This window comes from Melanerpes formicivorus, unplaced genomic scaffold (genome assembly GCF_026170545.1).
Source record: "Melanerpes formicivorus ecotype bairdi unplaced genomic scaffold, bMelFor1.0.p_v2 SCAF_100, whole genome shotgun sequence".
Lineage (NCBI taxonomy): Eukaryota > Metazoa > Chordata > Aves > Piciformes > Picidae > Melanerpes > Melanerpes formicivorus.
This window is the reverse complement of record NW_027142452.1, coordinates 1,726,363-1,748,806: the sequence shown is the minus strand read 5'-3', so window position 1 is coordinate 1,748,806 and position 22,444 is coordinate 1,726,363. Positions and strand designations below refer to the sequence as shown.

At 50.7% G+C, this 22,444-nt stretch overlaps 1 protein-coding gene across 7 annotated transcripts in view; it reads left to right on the top strand.

Annotated features, from left to right (window-relative positions):
- TANC2 (tetratricopeptide repeat, ankyrin repeat and coiled-coil containing 2) overlaps positions 1-22,444 on the top strand; it is a 296,571-nt gene that overhangs the window by 158,141 nt on the left and 115,986 nt on the right. For all 7 annotated transcript variants that reach the window (XM_068166407.1, XM_068166408.1, XM_068166403.1 and 4 more), the window contains one exon: positions 17,788-17,936. In XM_068166407.1, the coding sequence (XP_068022508.1) occupies positions 17,788-17,936 (149 nt within the window). The remainder of the gene's footprint in view (positions 1-17,787; positions 17,937-22,444) is intronic.

Sequence of the window (22,444 nt, the reverse complement as noted above, 5' to 3'; positions counted from 1 at the left end):
CCAGGACTTGGTGAGAAGCCTTAGTTTGCCCAGCTCCTGGGAGTGCATCTGCTGAAGAGCTCAGGCAGGTTTATGTTGGCAGTGTGAGATGATGGGCAGCTGAAGAAGGATTGGAGGAATCTGATGGGGAAGGGTTTCTGAAGCTATTCCCAGAAGGAGGTTTTGTGGCACACAGATTTCTCTTTCATCCCTTCTTACCCCATCCCAAGGTGCTGGTGGGCACTCATCCTGTGGATGTTTACTCATCTGCTGTAGAAATGGATTATTCACCTGCCTGGAGTTATGGTTCCTGCTGTGAAAATAGGGCTGGAGTTTTCACTGGGCTGGAAGGCTGGATTAAAGCAGCTCAGGAGAGGAGAAGTAGGTGGGTGGGGAAGGATCCTGGTGTAAAGAAGAAAAGCAAGAACAAAGACCTAAACAACTCACTGGGGGCCATCCGTGGGGGTGTTCAAGAAATGTGTGGCCTTTGGGGACAAGGTTTCATGGCCATGGTGGTGTTGAGTTGATGGTTGGACTCAGTGACCTTAGAGGTCTTTTCCAACCAAAACAGTTCTGTGATTCTGTGGCTGTGAGCCTGGGCACAGTGTCCAGCTCCCTATGGGCGTGTGGAGGAAGAGAGGCCAAGCAGCAAAGCCTGCAGGCAGTGCCTGTAATCAGTTTTCACAGCTCCTTTCTTCAGTGACAGGCTTCTTTTAGCCCTGCTACAGCATGTGCATCCTGTGAGGGACGGAAGCACACGGTGTTAAAGCCCCAGTGCCTCCAGGAACGATGAAGTGAGTTGAAAGAGGGGGAAAAATGAAGGCTGAAGATGTGCTAGAGCCTAGCAATGGAGTGGAGGTGGAGTGGTTTGTAAAGTGATCCCTGACAAGTAATGTAATGAATTCTACACTTCCAGGGAGTTTAAAACACTAAACAGCAACGAGGAGAGAACATTATCTGCTCTGCATATGGGAATGGTGATTTCAGTTGGAGACACCCAGAGATGAGATTTTGCTCAATGTAAAAATGTTTGTTTTAAGGCTTCAGGCAAATTTCAGCACATTCCTGGGAGGTGGTTTCCTGAGCAACCACTCTGCCACTGCCTGGCCTCTCGTGCCGCTGTGGGGAATTAGTGCTTTTGACATCCTGCAGTGTGAATCACTCCATGAGGTGATGTGCTCCAGACAGCAGAGCTTGGAGGAAGGAGAGAGAACAACCAGGTGGCTTGTGTAGAATCATGGAACTGTAGAACTGTTGAGGTTGGAAGAGTCCTTTGAGGTCATCAGGTGCAGCCACTCACCCAGGGCTCACAGTCCTACTGTGGCTGCTAAGCCACTGCCACTAAACCACAGCCCTCAGGACCAGATCCAGGTGGAGTTTAAACACTTCCAGGGATGGGGATGCCACCACCTCTCTGGGCAGCCTGTTCCAATGCCTGAGAAGCCTCTCTGTGAAGAAGCTTTTCCTAATATCTAACCCAAATCTCCCTTGGCACAACGTGAGGCCAAGGGAAGTGGTGAGGAAGTTCTGCTAGCAAGGACATCATAAGGCTTTCAGCTTGGTGTAAAACTTTTTGGGGATTATATTCTTTGTTTTGCCAAAGAAGGACATTAAGTTCTGTAAGATGAATTTCATCTCTTTCATAGAATCAGGGACACCTCTCAGCTAGACTTGGCTGCTCAAGGTCTTGGCCAGCCTGGCCTTGAATACCTCCAGGGAGTAGACATCCACAACCTCCCTGGGCAGCCTATTGCAGAGTCTCACCACCCTCATACTGAAGAACTTCTTCCTCAGCTCCAGTCTAACCCTGCTCTCCCTCAGCTTCAAACCATTGCCTCTTGTCCTGTCTCTAAACACCCTCTGCAGCCTTCCCATAGGATCCCTTCAGGTACTGGAAGGCAGCTCTAAGGTCCCCACAGAGTATTCTGTTCTCCAGGCTGAACACCCCCAGCTCCCTCAGCCTGTCCTCACCTCAGAGGTGCTCCAGCCCCTGGATCAGCTTTGTGGCTTCCCCTGGGCTCTCTCCAGCAGCTCTGTGTCCTTCTCATGCTGGGGACACCAGAACTGGAGGCAGTATTTGAGGTGGGGGTCTCACAGCTGACCTTTAAGCCTCTGTTGCTTAACTGTTAGACCTCTTCTGTAAGGATTTGGTGAATCACACATCAATGTGTAATATTTCTTCCCCAGATCCATGAGACCTCACCCCTGCTGCCTGATGGCACTGCCTGTGCAGAGGCTGCTGGCCTGGCTGCTTCATCCTGTGTGCCACAAGCACATCTTTCTCTGAGCTGCTGCTTGCTTTTTTTCCCATGGGAGCTAAAACCTGTTTGGACTTCCAAGTGCTCAGGGAAGCTGCTGGAAGCAGCCTGAGATGGATGAGGCTTTCAGGCCATTGCCTTTTGCCTCAGATCAATGCTTGCAGTTGCACTGGGGGTGATGTATTGCCTTGTCATTACCTTTCAAAGGCTAAGTGTGTTATGACATTATCTTTTAATTTCATTAAACTCCTCCTCAGAAGTTTTTTTTGTGGTGGGACACAAATCTTCAGTGTCTGCTCAGGGGATGGTTGCTTGCTCCACATTAGGCCTGCAGACATCTGTTTCCAGTCCTGATTGAGTTAGGTACCGCAGCAGTGCCACTGCCACGGAGAGCAGAGGGTGATTTGCCATCGTTTGTGGTCATCTCCTGGCTCCTTTTGACTCTTTGCTTTGGTTAAAGAATGGTTGGTGCTGACATCTGCCTGCTCCTGCTGCTGCTGCCTTCTTTTCCTCCTGTAAAATGGGCATTTTTTTCACTTCACACAGCCCACACACTTCTCTGAAACAATAGAACACTTCTCAGGTGTCAGCTGCCTTGCTGAGGCCTCATCTGGGGTACTGGGGCCAGTTCTGGGCTCCCCAGTTCAAGAAGGACAGGGAACTGCTTGAGAGGGGAAGTTTAGGCTGGAAGTGAGGAGAAAGTTCTTCCCAGAAAGAGTAATTTGCCACTGGGATGTGCTGCCCAGGGAGGTGGTGGAGTCCCCATCCCTGGAGGTGTTCAAGAGGGGATTGAACATGGCACTTGGTGCCATGGTTTAGTCATGAGGTCTGTGGTGACAGGTTGGACTTGGTGATCTTTGAGGTCTCTTCCAGCCTTGGTGATTCTGTAATGCTGCAAAGATGATCAGGGGAGTGGAACATCTCTCATAGGAAGAGAGACTGAAAGGCTAGGGGCATTTTAGCCTGGAGAAGAGCAGGGATCTGATCAATGCTGATCAATATGTCAAAGGTGGATGTCAGAAGGATGGAAGCAGGCTTTTTCCAGTGCTGCCCAATGACAGGACAAGAGGTAGTAGGTACAAACTTGAACGTAGGAAGGAACATGAGGAGGAACTTCTTTCTGTTGAGGGTGGTGGAGCACTGGGAGAGGCTGCCCAGAGAGGTTAAGTCTCCATCTCTAGAGTCATTCCAAACCCACCTGGATGCCATCCTGTGCAGGCTGCTCTGGGTGAGCCTGTTCTGTCAGGGTGGCTGGACTGGATGATCCCTAGAGGTCCTTCCCAACCCCTTCTGTGACTTTAACAAGGACTTCGTGGAACAGCACTGTGCTCTGATGTGTCACAGGCAAGATACAGGCAGGGAGCCAAAAAACCAACAAAGACAAAACCCCAAACTAATTCAGCCAGCAGGGTCCTTGTCCAACCTCTATCACCTTGGACAGTGATGCATTGGGAAGAAGGCAAAGGAACAATCCAGCCAACCATGGCCTGACAAATGGTTTCACTGTTGAATCTTGTGGCTGTCCCAGCAGTATCAAGCCCACTGACCTGAAGGGAATGGGAAATGGTTGTGATCAGCCCTAATTGCAGGAGAGTCATGGCAATTTGGTGTGGCTGTTGCCATGGAAGCAATTGACTTCTCTCAAGCTTCTCCTGGGAGGACAATGCTGGTCTCTTCTGCTGTACTGAGAGCTGCAAACAGTTTCAGAGTGAATTCACAGAATGACAGAGGTTGGAAGGGACCTCTGGAGAGCATCTAGTCCAACTCCCCTCCTAAGACAGGTCAGCCTAGATCAGGTTGTAGAGGTTGTAGATCAGGTAGTAGAGGAACACTTCCTGGTGGCTTTTGAAGTCTCCAGAGGAGACTCTACAACCTCTTTGTTCAGCCTCTTCAGAAAACTTGACACCCCCCCAAATAAACCAACCCAACCCAACCCCCATCCTGGTCTGAGATTCTGATTCTGAGGGAAGTCTGATGAAGGCCTTTGTGTGGAGTTCCAGAAGTGTCTGGGATTAGCCATAGACCACTTGCTGTTGGGTGTGATCCTGATTCTGTTTATCTGAGTCACATAATCACAGAATGGAAGGGTTGGACTTGATGATCTCTGAGGTCTTTACCAACCTTACTGATTCTATGATTCTATGGGTTAGAATGGAGCTCTGGTGATCACTGAGTCCCTGCCAAGGCAGCTCCCCTAGAGAAGGTCACACAGGAACAGGTCTGGGCAGGTTGTGAATTGTCTCCAAAGATAAAGACTCCAGGACTCTCTGGGCAGCCCTCCAGGGCTCCATCACCCTAAAATGAAAGAAGCTCCTCCTCATGTTTAGATGGAACTTACGTTCAAGTTTATGCCCATTGGGCACCACTGAAGAAAACCAAAAAGGGCATCAGCTGCCCTGAGCTCTCCTGTAGGAATCTTTCTGGCAGTGACACCTTGGGGAGCCCAGGAGAACAGTGGGGAGATAGCACAAGTACTGCTCCCTCCTCATCAGCACATCTGCTGAGGCTTGAGCACCTGGCAGCTGCAGAGCCATCTGTAACCTTCACACCCTTTGGCTCTCCAGTGAAGAATTGTCCAGCTTTGGAGTGTTGTGCCTGCTGCCAAAGCTTCTAACCTAGGGGACTCCTGCAGCATCTTCCACTCTGGGCAGTTTGGCAGCAGAATTCCCTGCAGCCTGGCACCTCTGGCTGCCCATCCTGATGAACCCCAGTGTTGTTTGGCTTCTTCAAACAGGAGAGGGTGCTTGCAGTTGGCCTGGTGGGGAACAGTAAATATGTCCACAACTAAGCAGCCCTGTTGATTTTGCAACTGTTGGTGGTGGGCCAGCAAAGATCAGTGTAAAGCCTCCTTTGCTTCCACCAAGCAGCACGATGTGCTTGATAGGAGACTGTTGGAATGGATGGAGCATCAGAGCCCATTCCTGCACTGTGTACTTAGCCTTTTCATTGCTGCTGGACACCATCAGGAAAGGTCAGACCTCTTGTTGAGGGAGTGACTCCTGGCAGAGAAGTTTCCTCTTCTGGTTTATTATGTTTAAAACCTAGGCCAGCCTGCACTGATGCTCCCAAATATCCCAACCTGGGCTGCAAAACCAGGATGGTCTTTGAAGGAAGGTACTCTGGAGTTCTGAGCCAGGAATCAGTTGTGTTGAGAAACTGATGTGTAGGCTTTAGCCCTGTTACTGGTGGAGGTCACTGTTTAGCTCCAGGACGGTATTCCAGTGGTGACCATCCCTGGCAATTAGCTGGCTCTGGGTGTAGAGCATTGCTTTGGCTGCAAGCAGAGCTGAGGATTAGGTAGGTTCAGGAACTGTCTCAGTAGGTGACATGTGGAATGATTGCAGGTCTTGGACCATCAGCCCAGTGCAGACCTCCAGCACTGTCCCAGTAGTCCTTGCATGTTCAAATGCCCTCTTACCACCTCATCTACAGGTGGCTGCATCTTCATCTCCTTGGTTAGCTTAAGGTAACCTTCTGTAAAGCCAAATTACCTGTCTGGGAAGGGACAAAGACATGGCTAATAATGGAAGATGTCTCCATATCTTTCACCAGACCCATTGGACCTTCCAGGGACAGATGACTCACCTAGAATTTAAACTGAAGCAACTTCAGTTCTGGCTTAGACAGCAGGGCATTGATTGATCTCTAATGTGATGTGTTTTGCAAAGGTACAAAGCATCCTGTCTCAGACCAAGGAATCATTTATAGCTGGGATGGATGTGGTTTGATTGGGTGGTTTTTTTCCCCTGCCCTGTAGCTAACAGGTAGCAAATTTGTCTCAGTGCTTGTCTTCTGCTTAATTTCTTTTGGACTATTTATTGTGCTTGGTCATCAAAGGCATCTGCTGCTGAAATCTTCAGCCACTTCCCCAGCTTCAGGATCCTGATTTATTGCTGACAGAATTGCTAAAGTGTGCCTTTTGAACTCCCAGCAGCACTGCTCACTTTTTTGCTCCAGCCTCTGGTGTTTCTCAGTGTCTTCATGAAGTGTCACAGGAGCAGTGGTCTGCACTCAAGCTTTAGATGCAGAGATTCCAGCCCAGACTGAGTCATTGTCCCCAGGTTTTCCTTTCTTTGGGAGACAAGAGTCCTCAGTCCTTGCAGTTAGGGGAGGATGCTGCCTGTCAAATGAGATTTGGGAAATCATTTTAACTCTGTTCATCTAGTGGGGATTCTGTTTCTACTCAGCATCTGTCAGGCTGAGTTAGCTGTGCAGCAGGATGTGATGGGTGGTGGCTGCAAGGGCAGCGTCTGAGGGCCCCCAGGCAGTGGCAGCCCTGACCTGTTGGTGACTGTGCTGTCCTAGTTGTCTTTGGGCTCCTGCTTGTGGTGCTGTTGATGTCTTCACACAAACCTCATCTTCCATTGTGGCTCCTGGAGCTGTTGAGTTCTTCAGTAGTTCTTTAGGCTGAGCTGAATGTGAAGTTAGCCTTCCCCTGGCCTCTACAGCTGTCCTCACTGAAAACAGGGCAGCACCAGGCAGGGCAGCAAGCAAGGAGATGATGGTGGCTGGAGTTTGTTGCCATGGTTGTGCCATGTCCCCTTTTCCTTCTAGCTCAGATGTTTATTTCCTAATGCTTTGCTGTCTAGGGAAGGTGATCAGTAATCTTACTTCTGGTTTTCCCTACAATGTTTTGACCTTCCAGTACCTGAGGGGACCTACAAGAAAGCTGAGGAGGGACTTTAGAGGACACAGTCTCAAGCTGCACCAGGGGAGGTTTAGGCTGGATATGAGGATGAAATTCTTCCCAGAAAGAGAGATTGGCCATTGGAATGTGCTGCCCAGGGAGGTGGTGGAGTCACCGTCACTGGAGGTGTTTAAAGGAGCCTGGATGAGGCCCTTGGTGCCATGGTTTAGTTGATTAGATGTCATTGGCTGATAGGTTGGACTTGATGATCTCTGAGGTCTTTTCCAACCTGGCTAACTCTGTATTCTGTATTAGTTTTGACAAGGGCTTGTAGTGACAGGGCAAGGGGCAGTGGCTTTGAGCTGGAAGAGGGGAGGCTGAGGCTGGAGATGAGGAAGAAATTCTTTCCAGTGAGGGTGGCGAGACACTGGAACAGGTTGCCCAGGGAAGTTGTGGATGGTCCCTCCCCAGAGGAGTTAAAGGCCAGGTTGGATGAGCAACCTGGTCTAGTGGGAGGTGTCCCTGCCCATGGCAGGGGGCTTGGAACTAGATGATCTTTAAGGTCCCTTCCAACCCAACCCATTCTATGATACTGTCATTTTGTTTCAACTCAGTCTGGAGGCCAGAACCTCACTGTTCATTTGGCCAGCTCCAACAATAGAAGGAGGAGTTGGTTACATTTGTAGGAGACTGTTCCATTCTTCCATCAGCCTGGTTCCCATGTCCTGATGTGCACATGAGGCCAAGGGATGCTTTTCTTTCTGCCCTGTGCAACAAGTGCCTGAACTTCAGCGATGCTATGGAGAGCTTCTCCCCAGCGGAAATATTCCGCGCTCTGACAGCCACCCCATTACTTCTGCTCTCCTGCCAGTTGCCTTGACGTCCTCACCCTCCTCAGGACTGCAGAACAAGTCCTCCTTTCTTCTTCTCCAGTGGGAATATTGTTCCCATTGCTGTAATTTGTTTTGCTGTGGGTATTTCCCCTCCCAGCCTGGCTGTCCTGTCCCTCGGGCAGCGCAGCTGCAGTCGGGCGCTGAAGAGAGATCAATTTGCTGCCACCCTCCTGCACCACGGCAGATTTGGCTAATTTGTTAAGCAGAGTTACTGACATTTCATGTCACTAATTATTTGACTCCTGATGGCTTGAGAAAAGGATTGCTTTGAATCCAAGCATGGACATTTTGGCCAGCTGCCAGTTGGAAAGCAGAGCCTTACTGCTGGGAAGCATCGATCCTACCAATTGTGTCTTCACCTTCCCCCGGTGGGCTGCAGCGTACTGAAGCATCCAAAGTTGTTGTGTCTGGTCTGGACTGTAGCAGCCTTCCTCTCAGATGCTTTGCTTGCAGTCTACTCTGAGATGAGTCCCTGCTGGCCCCTCTGTACTTGCCCCTTGCTCAGTGGAAGTGTTGTCCCACCACACATACAGGCATCTGGAGTAGGTCTCTCCTGCTGTCTCCTCCTGGCTGCCAGCAGAACCTGCCTGGAGAAGGCTGTTGGGCACCGTGGTGTTCCTGGGCTCCCTGCTGTATTCCTGTCCCCTCTTGGCAGGGGGTTTTCTTGCCCAGCAAGAGGAGATGGAATGATGTGTGTGGTTACCTGCATGGCTGTCACCTGTGCCTTCCCCACTTTGGTAGCTTAAGTGCTGTGTTTCTACCCCAGTTGTACGGCTGAAACCGTGGTGGTTGGACTCAGTAGTCTTAAAGGTCTCTTCCAAGCAAAACAAGTCTATGGTTCTGTTACCAGTGCAAAAGCTAAGCTGCTGTTACACAGGGGTGTAAGTTCTGCATACGTAGAGAGACATTTCAGGAGGTTTCCTGCATTACTTTTTGTTGCTGCTGTGGCTCTTAGTTAATCAGGACTGGCTGGGCAATGAGGATGCAGGGGAGCTGACTGCCCCCAGGGCAGAGGCTTGGTTGGACTCTCCTGTGTGAGGCTTCCACTTTGCAGAATTCCCACTGCTGATAGCATCATCCAAAAAAGTTCAGAAGTGGATTTGTCCAAGCTTCTGCTGAAGTCCTGCCACCAGCTGAGGGGTGACCTCATTCATGTTGGTAAAGATGTGCAGGGCAGTGTCAGGAGGATGGAGCCAGGCTCTGCTCAGGGATGTCCAATGATAGGACAAGGGGGCAAGCTGGAACAGAGGAGGTTCCACAGGAACATAAGGAAAAACCTTTTCACTGTGAGCCCTGGAGCAGGCTGCCCAGAGAGGTGGTGGAGTCTCCTCTGGAGACATTCCAAAGCCACCTGGATGTGTTCCTGTATGACCTGCCCTGGCTGCTGCTGCTCTGGCAGGGGGGTTGGACTGGATGACTTCATGAGGTCCCTTCCAGCCCCTAACATTCTGTGATTCTGTGCTTCTGTGACTGTGCCTCTCCTCCGGGGTAGCCTTCATCCCTTCGTGGTGAAGTTGTTTTTTAAGCTGCCTTTTGGGTGTAAACAAGACTAATGACAAAAAAATCTTGCTTAACTCTGAGATTAGGGGGTAGGCAGAAATGGTCAAGGGCACTTCCCAGATATAGCTCAAGTGTAGCCAGAGTAATTGAAAGCAGATTTGGGACAGATTTGGGTCGCATGGAGAGAGGGAAGTGGTTAGAGAAGAACTCTGCAGTTGTGTAATTGAAGCTCAGATTCAGAAGTTGTATCATTTCTTTCTGGTGTTCCAGAGGTGCTGACTTCTTGCACAGAACTATTCCCTCCAAAGAGCTGAGCTGGGGCTCTTTAGCTTAGAGTAGAGGAGCCTGAGGGGTGACCTCATTCATGTTTATAAAGGTGTAAAGGGTGAAGGCTGAGAGGCTGGAGCCAGGCTCTGCTGGGTGATGCCCAATGACAGCACAAGGGGCACTGGGTGGAAGTTGAGGCATAGGAAGTTCCATGGAAACGGGAGGAAGAAAATTTGCCAGTGACAGCACACTGGAACAGGCTGCACTGGGGGGTGGTGGAATCTCCCTCTCTGAAGATACTCAAAACCCACCTGGATGTGTTCCTGTGTGATCTGGTGTAGGTGATCCTGCTCTGCAGGGGGGGTTGGACTGGATGAGCTTTCGAGGTCCCTTCCAGCCCATAACATTCTGTGATTCCATTCCATTCCATTCCATTCCATTCTATTCCATTTTATTCCATTCCATTTTATTCCATTCCATTCCATTTTATTCCATTCTATTCCGTTTTATTCCATTCCATTCTATTCTCTTCCATTCTCTTCTCTCTCCCTCTCCTCTCTCTCCCTCTCCTCTCTCTCCCTCTCCTCCTCTCTCTCCCTCTCCTCCTCTCTCTCCCTCTCCTCCTCTCTCTCCCTCTCCTCCTCTCTCTCCCTCTCCTCCTCTCTCTCCCTCTCCTCCTCTCTCTCCCTCTCCTCCTCTCTCTCCCTCTCCTCCTCTCTCTCCCTCTCCTCCTCTCTCTCCCTCTCCTCCTCTCTCTCCCTCTCCTCCTCTCTCTCCCTCTCCTCCTCTCTCTCCCTCTCCTCCTCTCTCTCCCTCTCCTCCTCTCTCTCCCTCTCCTCCTCTCTCTCCCTCTCCTCCTCTCTCTCCCTCTCCTCCTCTCTCTCCCTCTCCTCTCTCCCTCTCCTCCTCTCTCTCCCTCTCCTCCTCTCTCTCCCTCTCCTCCTCTCTCTCCCTCTCCTCCTCTCTCTCCCTCTCCTCCTCTCTCTCCCTCTCTATTTTTCAAGGGGACCCCAGTTTGCTGTGCAGGAAGCCCTGTGCTGGGTGCACCAATGAACTGTAACCCAGTTCTTCTCTTTAGACACCAGCTGAAATAGATTTCAGATGTTTTGGAAGTAAAAGTATAGCCATTAAACCAAAACTATTCTCCAGAGCTAAAGGCTCATTGTGAGTGTCTCCCAGGGGCACAACCCTACATCATTTATCTGGAAGATCAGCCTCTGGTAGCTCTCAAACAAGTCACAGAACTGCAAAATAAATCAGCGAGGAATTTCATTTGCTTGTAAGCAATTGCAGCTGAGATATGTGGCAGATTTCCTTATAGGAACTGAAGGAACAGAGCAGAAACAGTGGCTTCAGAATGATGATGATGATGTTCAAAACCATTGTGCACTTGGAATGCTTTCCTGAAAAGAGCAAACCTAATGACTGTGCTTATGGAGTGATTTATTTGATGTCCAAGGAAGCGCTGTGACCGTTCCTGGGCACTCATCAACTCCATCCCACTGCATATGACGTTAACAGAGGTGGTGGAGTTGACCCCTTCCAAAGACCTAAGGGTATGTGTAGGTAAAGCAGCTGAGAGTGCTGCCAGGATCTATCAGGTTGCTCCTGAAGGGCCTAAATCAGGTGAATTGCAGGGGGGCTGCTGACGTGCTTAAAGTGGGCTGAGGTTTGTTTTGAAGGGAGGAAGGATTGGAGCTGGTAAATTGCTTGCCACGCTCAGCTTGCAGTGTTTCTCATCTGCATTTTTGCAGCCCAGTGAAATGAAATTGTCATTAACTTAAAAGGCTGCTGGAGGCAGCTGGAGAGCGTGGAGGTGTTTGTACTGCTGAGATCTGGGGCAGCTCTGCGAAGCTCAGTTATGGAAAAGGAGGAGCTGCCTGTCTGTGCCTTGGGTGCCTGCTCTCTTCCCAAAGCTTCTGAGGAGCTGAGCGTTGGCTTTAGTTCTTTATTAGCACTAATTACTGAAGTGTAGTGTTAGCCAATTATTCTGCTACCAAAGGGTGAGGAGCTCTTCCGCAGGTTTGTGGCACAGAGAATGCTCTGTCTCCTCCTGCTCCCTCCTCCTTTCCCCTTCACCCTTCTCCCTCCTCCCCTCCCCTTCACCTTTCTCCCCTCCCCTTCACCTTTCTCCCCTCCCCTTCACCCTCCTCCCCTTCACCCTTCTCCCTCCTCCCCTCCCCTTCACCCTTCTCCCTCCTCCCCTCCCCTTCACCCTTCTCCTCTCCCCTTCACCCTTCTCCCTCCTCCCTCTTCCTCTCCCCTTCACCCACTCCCAGAGCCTGATGACCTTACTGCTCAGCTGCCAATCAATCCTCACTCCCCTCTCCCCTCCCGGTCAATTGATCTATCGATCTATCTCCTGACCCAGCCTTTCAGTCTCTGCCTCAGCAGATGTTTCTGTCCCCCAGACCACCCTGCCTTTGGCCACACCAGCTCTGCTTAGTGAGATGACCTCTCCCAGCTTTGCAGGCCCCTGATGTGATTAACCTTCTGCTTGTGCCCCTGCCCATCCCACGCTCTCACAGCCTCTTTTCCAGTACCATTCAGTCCAGAAGCAAGATGAGTAAAATCCCACAGTGTGCTCCTCAAGGGCTTGAGGTGGGGAGTCACGTCTTGCTTCTTTTCCTTTGTCTTTCAGTCACATTTATGTTGAAGTTTTGGAGGTTCTTTTGCCTGAAGACTGAACTTTGCCCAAGGGAGCACTGGGTGTGGGTACAGAAGTGCTGCTCTGGGGTTCCCTTTCCTCCCTGGGGCTCTGTGCTGGGCAGTGGGGAGCTCTTGCCCTGCTGGGCTTCGCTTCTGTCTGTTGCCCTCCTGGATCAATGGGTGAGGGGTTGCAGGCTCTGATTTACTGCTCCCAGCATTCATCTGCTTGGCCAGATCAAAACTCCAGATAGCCTGAACATGTGTAGCATTTTAATCTCAAAGGACAACCTGTTTCACATCTCTGCTGGAGCTTTTATTTATGTAATGCTGCAGTTCCTTGTCCCTTCTGAAGATTAAGGATTAAAAGAAGTCTCCTTCAGCATAGCTCTCTGGTGGCTCTGCCTAAAATGCATTTGCATATTGCATGTAAGCTTTTGACCATTACTCATTTCCTTTCACTCTTTAGAAGGTATCTTTAATTTCTGCATGCAGAGCTCCCTACAAAGGCATCTGAATGTCTTGGGTTTGGGGCTTGGGTTGTGGGGTGGTTTGGGGTTGGTTTTTTTGCAGGTTGGTTGCTTACACTTCTCTTAGAAGAAAACAAAATGAATCCCTGTACTGCTTGGACAAATTACCTCTCCTTCCAACCAGGCTGCAGCCTTTGAGCCTAATCTGTCTTGGAGCTGTTCCTGGATTTTTATTTATGTGGTTAGAAATCAGCAATTCACTGCAATGTGTTTGTACTCAGTGGCTGTTTCTGTGATGGAAGTCCTTGGACCTAGTGGGAAACATCTAGTAAATCTCTGCTGCTTTTGACTCTGGCTGGAGGAGCTGAGATGGCCAAGAAGGCCAATGGCATCCTGGCCTGCATCAGGAACAGTGTGGCCAGCAGGAGCAGGGAGCTCATTCTGCCCCTGTACTCAGCACTGCTGAGGCCACACCTTGAGTCCTGTGTCCAGTTCTGGGCTCCTCAGTTTAAGAAGGACATTGAGAGACTTGAAGGTGTCCAGAGAAGGGCAACAAAGCTGGGGAGGGGCTTGGAACACAGCCCTGTGAGGAGAGGCTGAGGGAGCTGGGATTGCTTAGCCTGGAGAAGAGGAGGCTCAGGGGTGACCTCACTGCTCTCCACCTCTTCTCCCAGGCAACCAGCACCAGAACAAGAGGACACAGTCTCAAGCTGTGCCAGAGGAAGTTTAGGATGGAGATGAGGAGAAAGTGCTTCCCAGAGAGAGTTGTTAGCCACTGGAATGTGCTGCCCAGGGAGCTGGTGGGGTCCCCATCCCTGGAGGTGTTGAAGAGGGGATTGGATGTGGCTCTTGGAGCCATGGTTTAGTAGTCAGGAGGTGTTGGGTGACAGGACTTGATGATCTCTAAGGTCTCATCCAACCTTACTGATTCTGTGATTCTGAAGCAGAGCTCTGTTAGAAGATGCTTCCCCTCCAGGCAAGGGAGGGAAAAAAACCAGTTCTGTCCTTTCATTTGACTTAGAAAATGAGTCTTAGGTCTTACTGTCAACCCTGAAAGGCAGGTTGCAGCTTCTCCCCATAATCCCCATTCACAGGCATCTCAGAGCTCTTCTGGCTCTTCCCTGACACTCAATTAAATGACTGCACTGATTTTCTTAAAGACCTAAAACCAAAGGAGGGAGTAATCCAGTGCAGTGGTGCTGTGCTTGAGTTCAAAGTTATCTGGGCTTTGAAAGCCACCTTGTAATAACATAATGGATCATCCTCCACTACATGGGATGCTCTCAGAGCTCAGCTGCTTCAGCTCTTGATAGCTTCTGCCATGAGCAGCGTCTTGCAGGTGAATTGGGGCCCTTGCCAGAGCAGGCAATTATTATCCTCTCTCCCTTCTATGCTCTTTTGGGATTAGCTCATAATTTCTTTATATTCCAGGTGAAAGGCAACCTTGTGCCCCTTGGAGATATTTTAAGGGGGGGTGTAGAAGAGGTTTAAGGAGAAGGTGAAACCCTCATGAGCAAGCTGTTCTGTTTGGTCTGTGTTAGGTTGGTGGCTTGATTTGATGATTTGATTTGATGATCTTAGAGGTCTTTTCCAACCTTAATGATTGTGAGTGCCTCCTGATGCTGAGCTGAAGGAAACCAGCTCTGCCCAGTGCCCTGCACCCTGCCCCAGCGTACTCTGAGCACTCTCCCTACATCCTGCCTTGGGTGGGCAGTGCAGGCACAGCCCAGCTTCTCCTGTCTGCTAAGATGTGCCAGCACAGGGGGAACATGATTGGTGTCACTGAAGCACAGAATCACAGGGGCTGGAAAGGACCTTTGCAGATCCTCATAGAATCAATAAGGTCTGTCATTTCCCTTTTACCTAAAGGTGTCTCTTCTGGATCTGACTCCCAGAGCCAGTGGATGCCCACAGATTGAATGTGGGTGGTCAGCAGTTCAGGAAATTGGGCCAGCCATCTAAATTTGGCTCCCTCTTCAATCCAGCCTCTTCACATCAGCATTGTTTGAGGCAGTACAATAGGGATTCAATACTGTAAAGGCAGCTTCTATTCTCATACTCCAGAATCCATCTTCCTAACCATGGAATAAGGGCTGCTCTAGATGCTCATCTGCCAGAGCTGGTGGTGCTTCTGGACATCAGTGCAGCTGATTGTGAGCTTCTCCACACCAAAAAATGCCTCCAAGCTTCCATGGGATGTGTCTCTTCTCCCAGGTAACCAGTGATAGGACAGAGGAAATGGGTTTGAGTTATGCCAGGGGAGGCTTAGCTCAGACATTACAGATCCACAGACTGCATCAGGTTGGAAGGGACCATCCAAGGGCATCTTGTCCAAACCCCTTGCCCTCAGCAGGGATACCTCCAACTAGAGCAGGCTGCACAGGGCCACATCAAGTCTGACCTTGAGTGTCTGCAGGGACAGGGCCACGTTCCTAGGCAGCCTGTTCCAGTGTCTGCCCATGCTCATTGTGCAGAACTTCCTCCTGATGTCCAGCCTAACTCTCCCCTGCTGCAGTTCCAAACCATTGCCCCTTGTTCTGTCACCACAAGCCCTTGTAAACAGTCCCTCCCCAGCCTTCCTGTAGGTCCCCTTCAGATACTGAAATGCAGCTCTAAGGTCTCCCTGGAGCCTTCTCTTCTCCAGGCTGAACAGCCCCAACTCTCTCAGCCTCCCTCACCTTCTTTACTGAGACTTCTTTACAGAGATAAGCCTGGGTGAGTTTAGCCTGAAACTGCACCAGGGGAGGTTTAGGTTGGACATGAGGAAGAATTTCCTTCCTGCAAGAGTGGTCAGGCATTGAAACAGGCTGCTCAGGGGGGTGGTGGAGTCCACGTCCCTGGCGGTGCTCAAGACGCTGTAGCTGTGGTGTTTCAGGACGTGGTTTAGTGCTCATGGTAGGTAGGTTACAGTCTGACTTGATGCTCTTAAAGGTTTTCCAGCCTTGGTGGTTCTGTGGTTCTGGGGCTTTCTGGAAGCAGCTGTCTTCGTTTTTCTGAGCTCTGTGCATACCCAGATCCTGTGACTTGTGGGTTGCAGTTCCAGTGATCAGAAAGCAATGTTTAAGGTAACATCTTTTCACTGCAGCTTCAGGCTGAGTGCTGGAGCACCACACCCCACACCCCCTTCCCCAGCCAGGATGGAGCTGGGAAATGGAGATGGGCTCTCTTCCAGATTGTACATTATCAGATGAATAATTAACTGTAGACTAATTGCAAACCCTAATTAGTCTGCTACAACTGCACTGAGCACAGTAGCGCTTCGGTGTAATGTGGAAAGAACTCGACCTTCAGGCTTTAATAGTGCTGCTGGTGTGAGCAGGGGAGAGCTTGACTTTCACAACTTCTGTGACACCACAAGTCCAAAACCTCCCCCAGTGTCTGTTACAAGACTGCAAAGATTCAGCAATGCCAAGACCCAGGTCTGGCCTTTCCCCTGCCAGGCACCGCTGGCCAGGAGCTTCTCTGCTGCCCTTCTAAACGTGGTAGGGGAAACAAAAACAAGTAGGAAAAATCATCTGGAATGTTGAGTTTGACCTAATTTGTAGCCTTGGTGGGGAGTTGGAGGGTGGACTTTGCTTTCTTTTGTGGCTGCACAAGGAGGTTTGGTGTCTGGAGAGCAGTGCCTTCCATGTAGCCGTGAGCGCATCAGAAACAGCTGACTGAGGAAGGTGCTCCTGGGTGCTCTGCCCTGTTCTTTGCTGTGAACCACTTGGTAGCACAGCTTGGCTGCTCTGCACCTCATGGAGTGCTTGCAAAGTGGCAAGGTCACAGAATAGAATCATAGAGTCAGCAGGGTTGGAAAAGACCTCAGAGATCATCAAGTCCAACCTGTCACCCAACACCTCCTGACTACTAAACCATGGCACCAAGTGCCACATCCAGTCCCCTCTTGAACACCTCCAGGGATGGGGACTCCACCACCTCCCTGGGCAGCACATTCCCATGGCCAATCTCTCTCTCTGTGTAGTTTCTTCCTAATCTCCAGCCTAAACTTCCCCTGGCACAGCTTGAGACTGTGTCCTCTTGTTCTGGTGCTGCTTGCCTGGGAGAAGAGACCAGCCCCCAGCTGGCTACAGCCTCCCTCCAGGTAGTTCTAGAGAGCAAGAAGGTCTCCCCTGAGCCTCCTCTTGTCCTGGCTAAGCAACCCCAGCTCCCTCAGCCTCTCCTCACAGGGCTGTGCTCCAGACCCCTCCCCAGCTTTGTTGCCCTTCTCTGGACACCTTCCAGCAAGGCAACATCAACATACAGTGCTACAGTGAATGTACAGGAGAGTGTTGTTGAGCACACCCTGTCTCTGAGCTGCTTTAGTGCACAGCCAAATGTTTAAACACAAAGTGGAGGAGTGAGCATGTAAGCTTCATGCTCCAGTGGTCCATCCTGGAGAAGAACCAAGTGGTTGTTCCCCTGGCTCTCCAGAAAGCTGTTGTAACTCCAAGGCCTCTGTGAGTGACTTGGAGGTGGTTTCTGCATGGGAGAGGCTCAGGAAGGCTCTCCCTTCTCCTTTTTGGGGGTACAGGAAATCTGGTGCTTTGGTGCTTCTGGTACAGGGATGAGATGATTCTGTTTGCTTCCATGGGAGGTGCTGAGTGTGTAATGAGCAATGAGAGGAGAAGTGACAGCTGATGCTAGAAAAACACTTGTATTGACAGCTCAGGCTGAGGGGAGACCACCTCTCTCTGCACCTCCCTGAAAGGAGGTTGGAGGGAGGTGAGGGTCAGTCTCTTCTGCCAAGGGACAAGCTATAGGACAACAGGAAATGGCCTCAAGCTGCACCAGGGGGTTGGATCAGGAACAGGCTCTTCACTGCAGGAGTGGTCAGGCATTGGCACAGGCTGCCCAGGGAGGTGGTGGAGTCCCCATCCCTGGAGGTGTTCAAGAGGGGCTTGGATGTGGCACTTGTAGGCATGAGGTCTGTGGTGACAGGTTGGACTTGATGATCTCTGAGGTCTTTTCCAACCTTGTTGAGTCTATGGTTCTGGAATTCCATGCTGATGAGCTGCATGTGACATTAAACCAGCCTTGAGGAGGGAATAACCTTGAGAACCTGCAAAGCAGCCTGAGAAGTGAGCGGTGTGCTGTTGGTAACAGCCCTGGGCAGCTGCCAAGGTAAGCAACTCCTGACTGACTCTGGTTTTCTTCCTCTTTAGGTGACACTGAGCAGGAGCTGGGACCCCCTCCGTCCGTAGATGAGGCAGCAAACACACTCATGACTCGCCTGGGCTTCCTCCTTGGAGAGAAAGTCACGGAGGTACAACCAGGGCCCCAGTACAGCATGGAGGTGCAGGATGAGAACCAGGTAGGACCTCTGCAGACCTTCCTGCTCCTCGCTGCACAGGTTGTGGTCTGCATGCAGCGCTGCTTGCCCTCTAATTGCACAGCAGCTGAGTGCTTCATCGTGGTGAAATAATTGCTCTGAGGTAAAAGGTTGCCTCTCCTGGCTGAGCAGTGACTCATGGCTGCAGTGCTGCTCGTTTGGGGGATCAGCTGCCACCCTGTGAAACAGCTTCTGTTGTTTTTCTCTTCTGACAACTGTTGGAGGAGTGGGCAGCGTTTTCTAATCAGATTAGAGTGACCAAAATAATCTCTGCTTCCATGGCACCTCCTGTGCAGTATTGCACGAGTCCTTTAGCAGTGTTACATAAGGGCTCCCAGCTTCTCCAGGAAGGAGGTGAGCAGCCAGAGCCTGATTTTGACAGAGAGGAGTCCCAGGTTGGGCTCATGGCTGCTGAACAATGTGGGCTCATGCTTGAAAACAGGCACAGAAGGCAAACCACAACATCTGGGTTGTGATGGAGTTTGTTACATCCCCTGGGGATGGCTAAAGAGGGGAGATCTCACTCTGCACAGCTCCCTGAAAGGAAGATGGAGTGAGGTGGAGTTGTTCTCTTTAGTATCAGGTGATAGAATGAGAAGCAATGGCCTCAAGTTGTACCCAGGGAAGGTTTAGGTTGGCCAGTAGGACAAATTTCTTCCCTGCAAGAGTGGTCAGCATTGGAACAGGCTGCCCAGGGAGGTGGCTGAGCAACCCCCACTCTCTGAGCCTGGAGAACAGAAGGTTCCAGGGAGACATTCTTGTAGCCTTTGAGTACTTAAGGGGCTGATCAGAAAGCTGGGGACAGACTTTTGAGCAGAGCTTGTTGTGACAGGTCAAGGGCTGATGGTCTGAACTGAAAGAGGGAGATTCAGACTGGAGAGAAAGAAGAAATGTTTGACACTGAGGGTAGTGAGACCTGTCCCATGCTGGCCAGGGAGGTGTTAGGTGCCCCATCCTTGGAACCACTGCAGGTCAGGTTGTTTGGGGCTCTGTTTGCAGATGTCCCTGCTGACTGCAGAGGTGTTGGACTGGATGAGCTTTAAAGGTCCCTTCCAAGCCAAACCATTCTGTGAGTCCATGAAGAGGTTTTCTGTACATTGAAGCTGGGTACCCAGCATGGCCTTGATGGCACATATGAACCTCTGTCCCAGCCTGTGCCACTTGGCAGGGAACTCAGATACACAAGTTGCTGTGCTGAGCCCAGGACTGCTCCTTGCACAAAGCCAGGAGTGCCCTTGGTGAGCAGAGCAGAGAGCATCAGCCTGGGGTCTGTCAGTCCTGTGCTCTGGATTGAACCAAAAGGCTTCTGACTTTCTGCATGGGCTGAGAGCCAGGAAATGTGCTTTGTCAAGTTTGGGGCTGCAACACATTCATTAAGCTTTTAACACTTTCATTCCATTGCTTTTTATGGAGCAAGTTGTGGTGGATTTGAAATGTGCTTTCCATTGGCCCATGCATGGTGCTGGCAAATGTGCTTTCAACAGGCAACCTGCTTGAACTGATGGCTTCAAAGCCAGGCAGAGCCCTCTGCTATAAATGGTGCCTTTTGTTGGTACCTTTTGAGCAAAAGAGAAAATATCTTAAAATCCCATCTTTTCTCTAAAGCCAGAGATGCCTCTGGAACATAAATAAAAGAAGAATCTGAAGAGAAACAGCAGAGAGTTGTCCTCCAAAATAGATTTGTTATCTTGGGCTGTGTGCTAATTCCTGCAGGAAGAAGTCTGGCAGCGGCTTTGACTGTTCATGTGCTGGTGGAGATAAAGGGAGGCAGGTTCCTCAATTACCCAGCTAATTTTCCCCCTTTCTTTGTGAGCATCTCCTGCAGTTAGCACTTGCCTAGAAATGCAGAACACTCCGGGCTGGGGATGACCCCTGGAGGTCGTCTCAATCCAGCTGCCTGCTGAAAGCAGGGCTGCCTTCAAAGTTGGGCTGTGTCACTCAGGGCTTGTCCAGGCCAGGTTTGAAGATCTTCATGGATGGAGGATCTGCAGGCTCTCTGGGCAGCCTGTTCCAGGGCTTGACAGCTCCAATTGTAAAAGGCTTTTTGCTTCTACTGTGCAGAAAATATCCCTGATCTAACCTGTGGCTGCTGCATCTGGTCCTTTCCCTTTGCACTTCTGGGAAGAGCAGGGTTGGGTTCTTCACAGAAATCACAGAATCACAGGGTTGCCTGGCTTGGAAGGGACCTCAAGGATGGTCTAGTTCCAATCCCCCTGCCATGGGCAGGGACACTTCCCACAGAGAGAGTGATTGGCCATTGGAATGGGCTGCCTGGGGAGGTGGTGGAGTCACTGTCCCTGGAAGTGTCTAAAAGGGACTGGGTGAGGCACTAAGTGCCATGGTTTAGTTGATTAGATGGTGTTGGATGATAGGTTGGACTTGGTGATCCTGGAGGTCTTTTCCAGCCTGGCTGATTCTGTGATTCTGTTGTGTCTTCTATGCAGCCACTGCACATAGCAGGGGCCTGCAGCTGTCCCTGGACGCAGTTCAGCTGTCTCTTCTCCAGGCTGAATGAACTCTCTCCATCAGCCTCTTCTCCTTCACGGAATCATCAAGTCACTAAGGTTGGAAAGGACCTGCAAGGTCATTAAGTCCAACTGCTAGTTCAGCACTGCCAAGTCCACCACTAAACCATGTCCCTAAGCACCACATCCAGACACGTTCTGAGCACAGCATTTCCATCCCTGCCCTGGGCAGCCTGCTCCAGGGCTCAGCCTCTCAGTGCAGAAATTGTTCCTAATGTGCAGCCTATATTTCCCCTGGCTGTTTCCTCTTCTCTTGTTGCTTGTTCCTTGGGAGAAGAGAGACCAACACCTACCTGGCCACAACCTCATTACATGGAGTTGTAGAGAGCAGTGAGGTCTCCACTCAGCCTCCTCTTCTCCAGACCTAACCACCTCAGTTCCCTCAGCTGCTCCTCACCAGACCCTTCCCCAGCTTTGCTGCCCTTCTCTGGACACACTCCAGCAACTCAGCGCCCTTCTTAGAATAGAATAGAATTAACCAGGTTGGGAAAGACCTTTGAGATCATCAAGTCCAACCTATCACCCAACACCATCTGATCAACTAAACCCTGGCACCAAGTGCCTCATCCAGGCTCCTCCTAAACACCTCCAGGGATGGGGACTCCACCACCTCCCTGGGCAGCACATCCCAAGGGCCAATCTCTCTTTGTATGAAGAACTTCTTCCTGACATCCAGCCTAAACCTTCCCTGGTGCAGCTTGAGACTGTGTCCTCTGTTCTTGTAGTAAGCTCCTAAGCATCTTGAGCATCCTAAGCTCCAGCTGTCCAACAGTCTTGGTGGCCCTTCTCTGACTTTTGGCATCTCTCAGTGGCTGTCTCAGGACGAGGGCTGTGCACAAATCCTGTCCCAGCTAAAGCTGCTTCTGAATGGCAGCAAATCTGCTGAAAACCCTCTCCAGCTCTCCTTCCCAAATTGAATCTCTTCAGCTACCCTGCTCAGAGCAGTGTTGAGAATCACACAGGGAGACATTTATGGGATTTGCAGAGATTAATTCTTCCATTAATCATTGATTAATTAAAATCTGATGGAGACTTTGACTACCAGTTTGCACTTGAATTTAACAAGGAGAACAATTTCCCAGGGTTTAATGTGTTCATTTCCATGGCCTGGGTGAAGAAAACCACCTTTGTATCAGGAGCTGGGACGTGGCTGCTGCTTGTTATTCCGACCATGCTTTGCCTTCTCAAGCGAGGAAATAATGATTTGCAATCTCACCACTGCTGGAGCTGAAGGGGAGATAAGGAATAAAGGAGGCTGGCACTAAAACTGCCCCAATCTTTACATCAGCACTTTGCTTTTTCATTCAGTTGCCTTCTTCTGAAGGTGTCAAAGGATAGAGACTCTAACCCAGATTGCTGGATAGATGGGCAGGGTCCAAGGGCAGGAGATCGAACACAGCCAAGTGCCAGGTGCTGCACATTGGCCACAGCAACCCCAGGCAGTGCTACAGGCTGGGGGCAGAGTGGCTGAGAGCAGCCAGGCAGAGAGGGACCTGGGGGTGCTGGTTGATGGTAGGCTGAACATGAGCCTGCAATGTGCCCAGGCAGCCAGGAGGGCCAATGGCATCCTGGCCTGCATCAGGAACAGTGTGGCCAGCAGGAGCAGGGAGGTCATTCTGCCCCTGTACACTGCACTGGTTAGGCCACACCTTGAGTCCTGTGTCCAGTTCTGGGCTCCTCAGTTTAAGAAGGACATTGAGAGACTTGAAGGTGTCCAGAGAAGGGCAACAAAGCTGGGGAGGGGTCTGGAGCACAGCCCTGTGAGGAGAGGCTGAGGGAGCTGGGGTTGCTTAGCCTGGAGAAGAGGAGGCTCAGGGGAGACCTCCTTGGTCTCTCCAACTCCCTGAAGGGAGGTTGTAGCCAGGAGGGGGTTGGTCTCTTCTCCCAGGCAAGCAGCACCAGAACAAGAGGACACAGTCTCAAGCTGTGCTAGGGGAGGTTTAGGATGGAGGTTAGGAAGAAGTT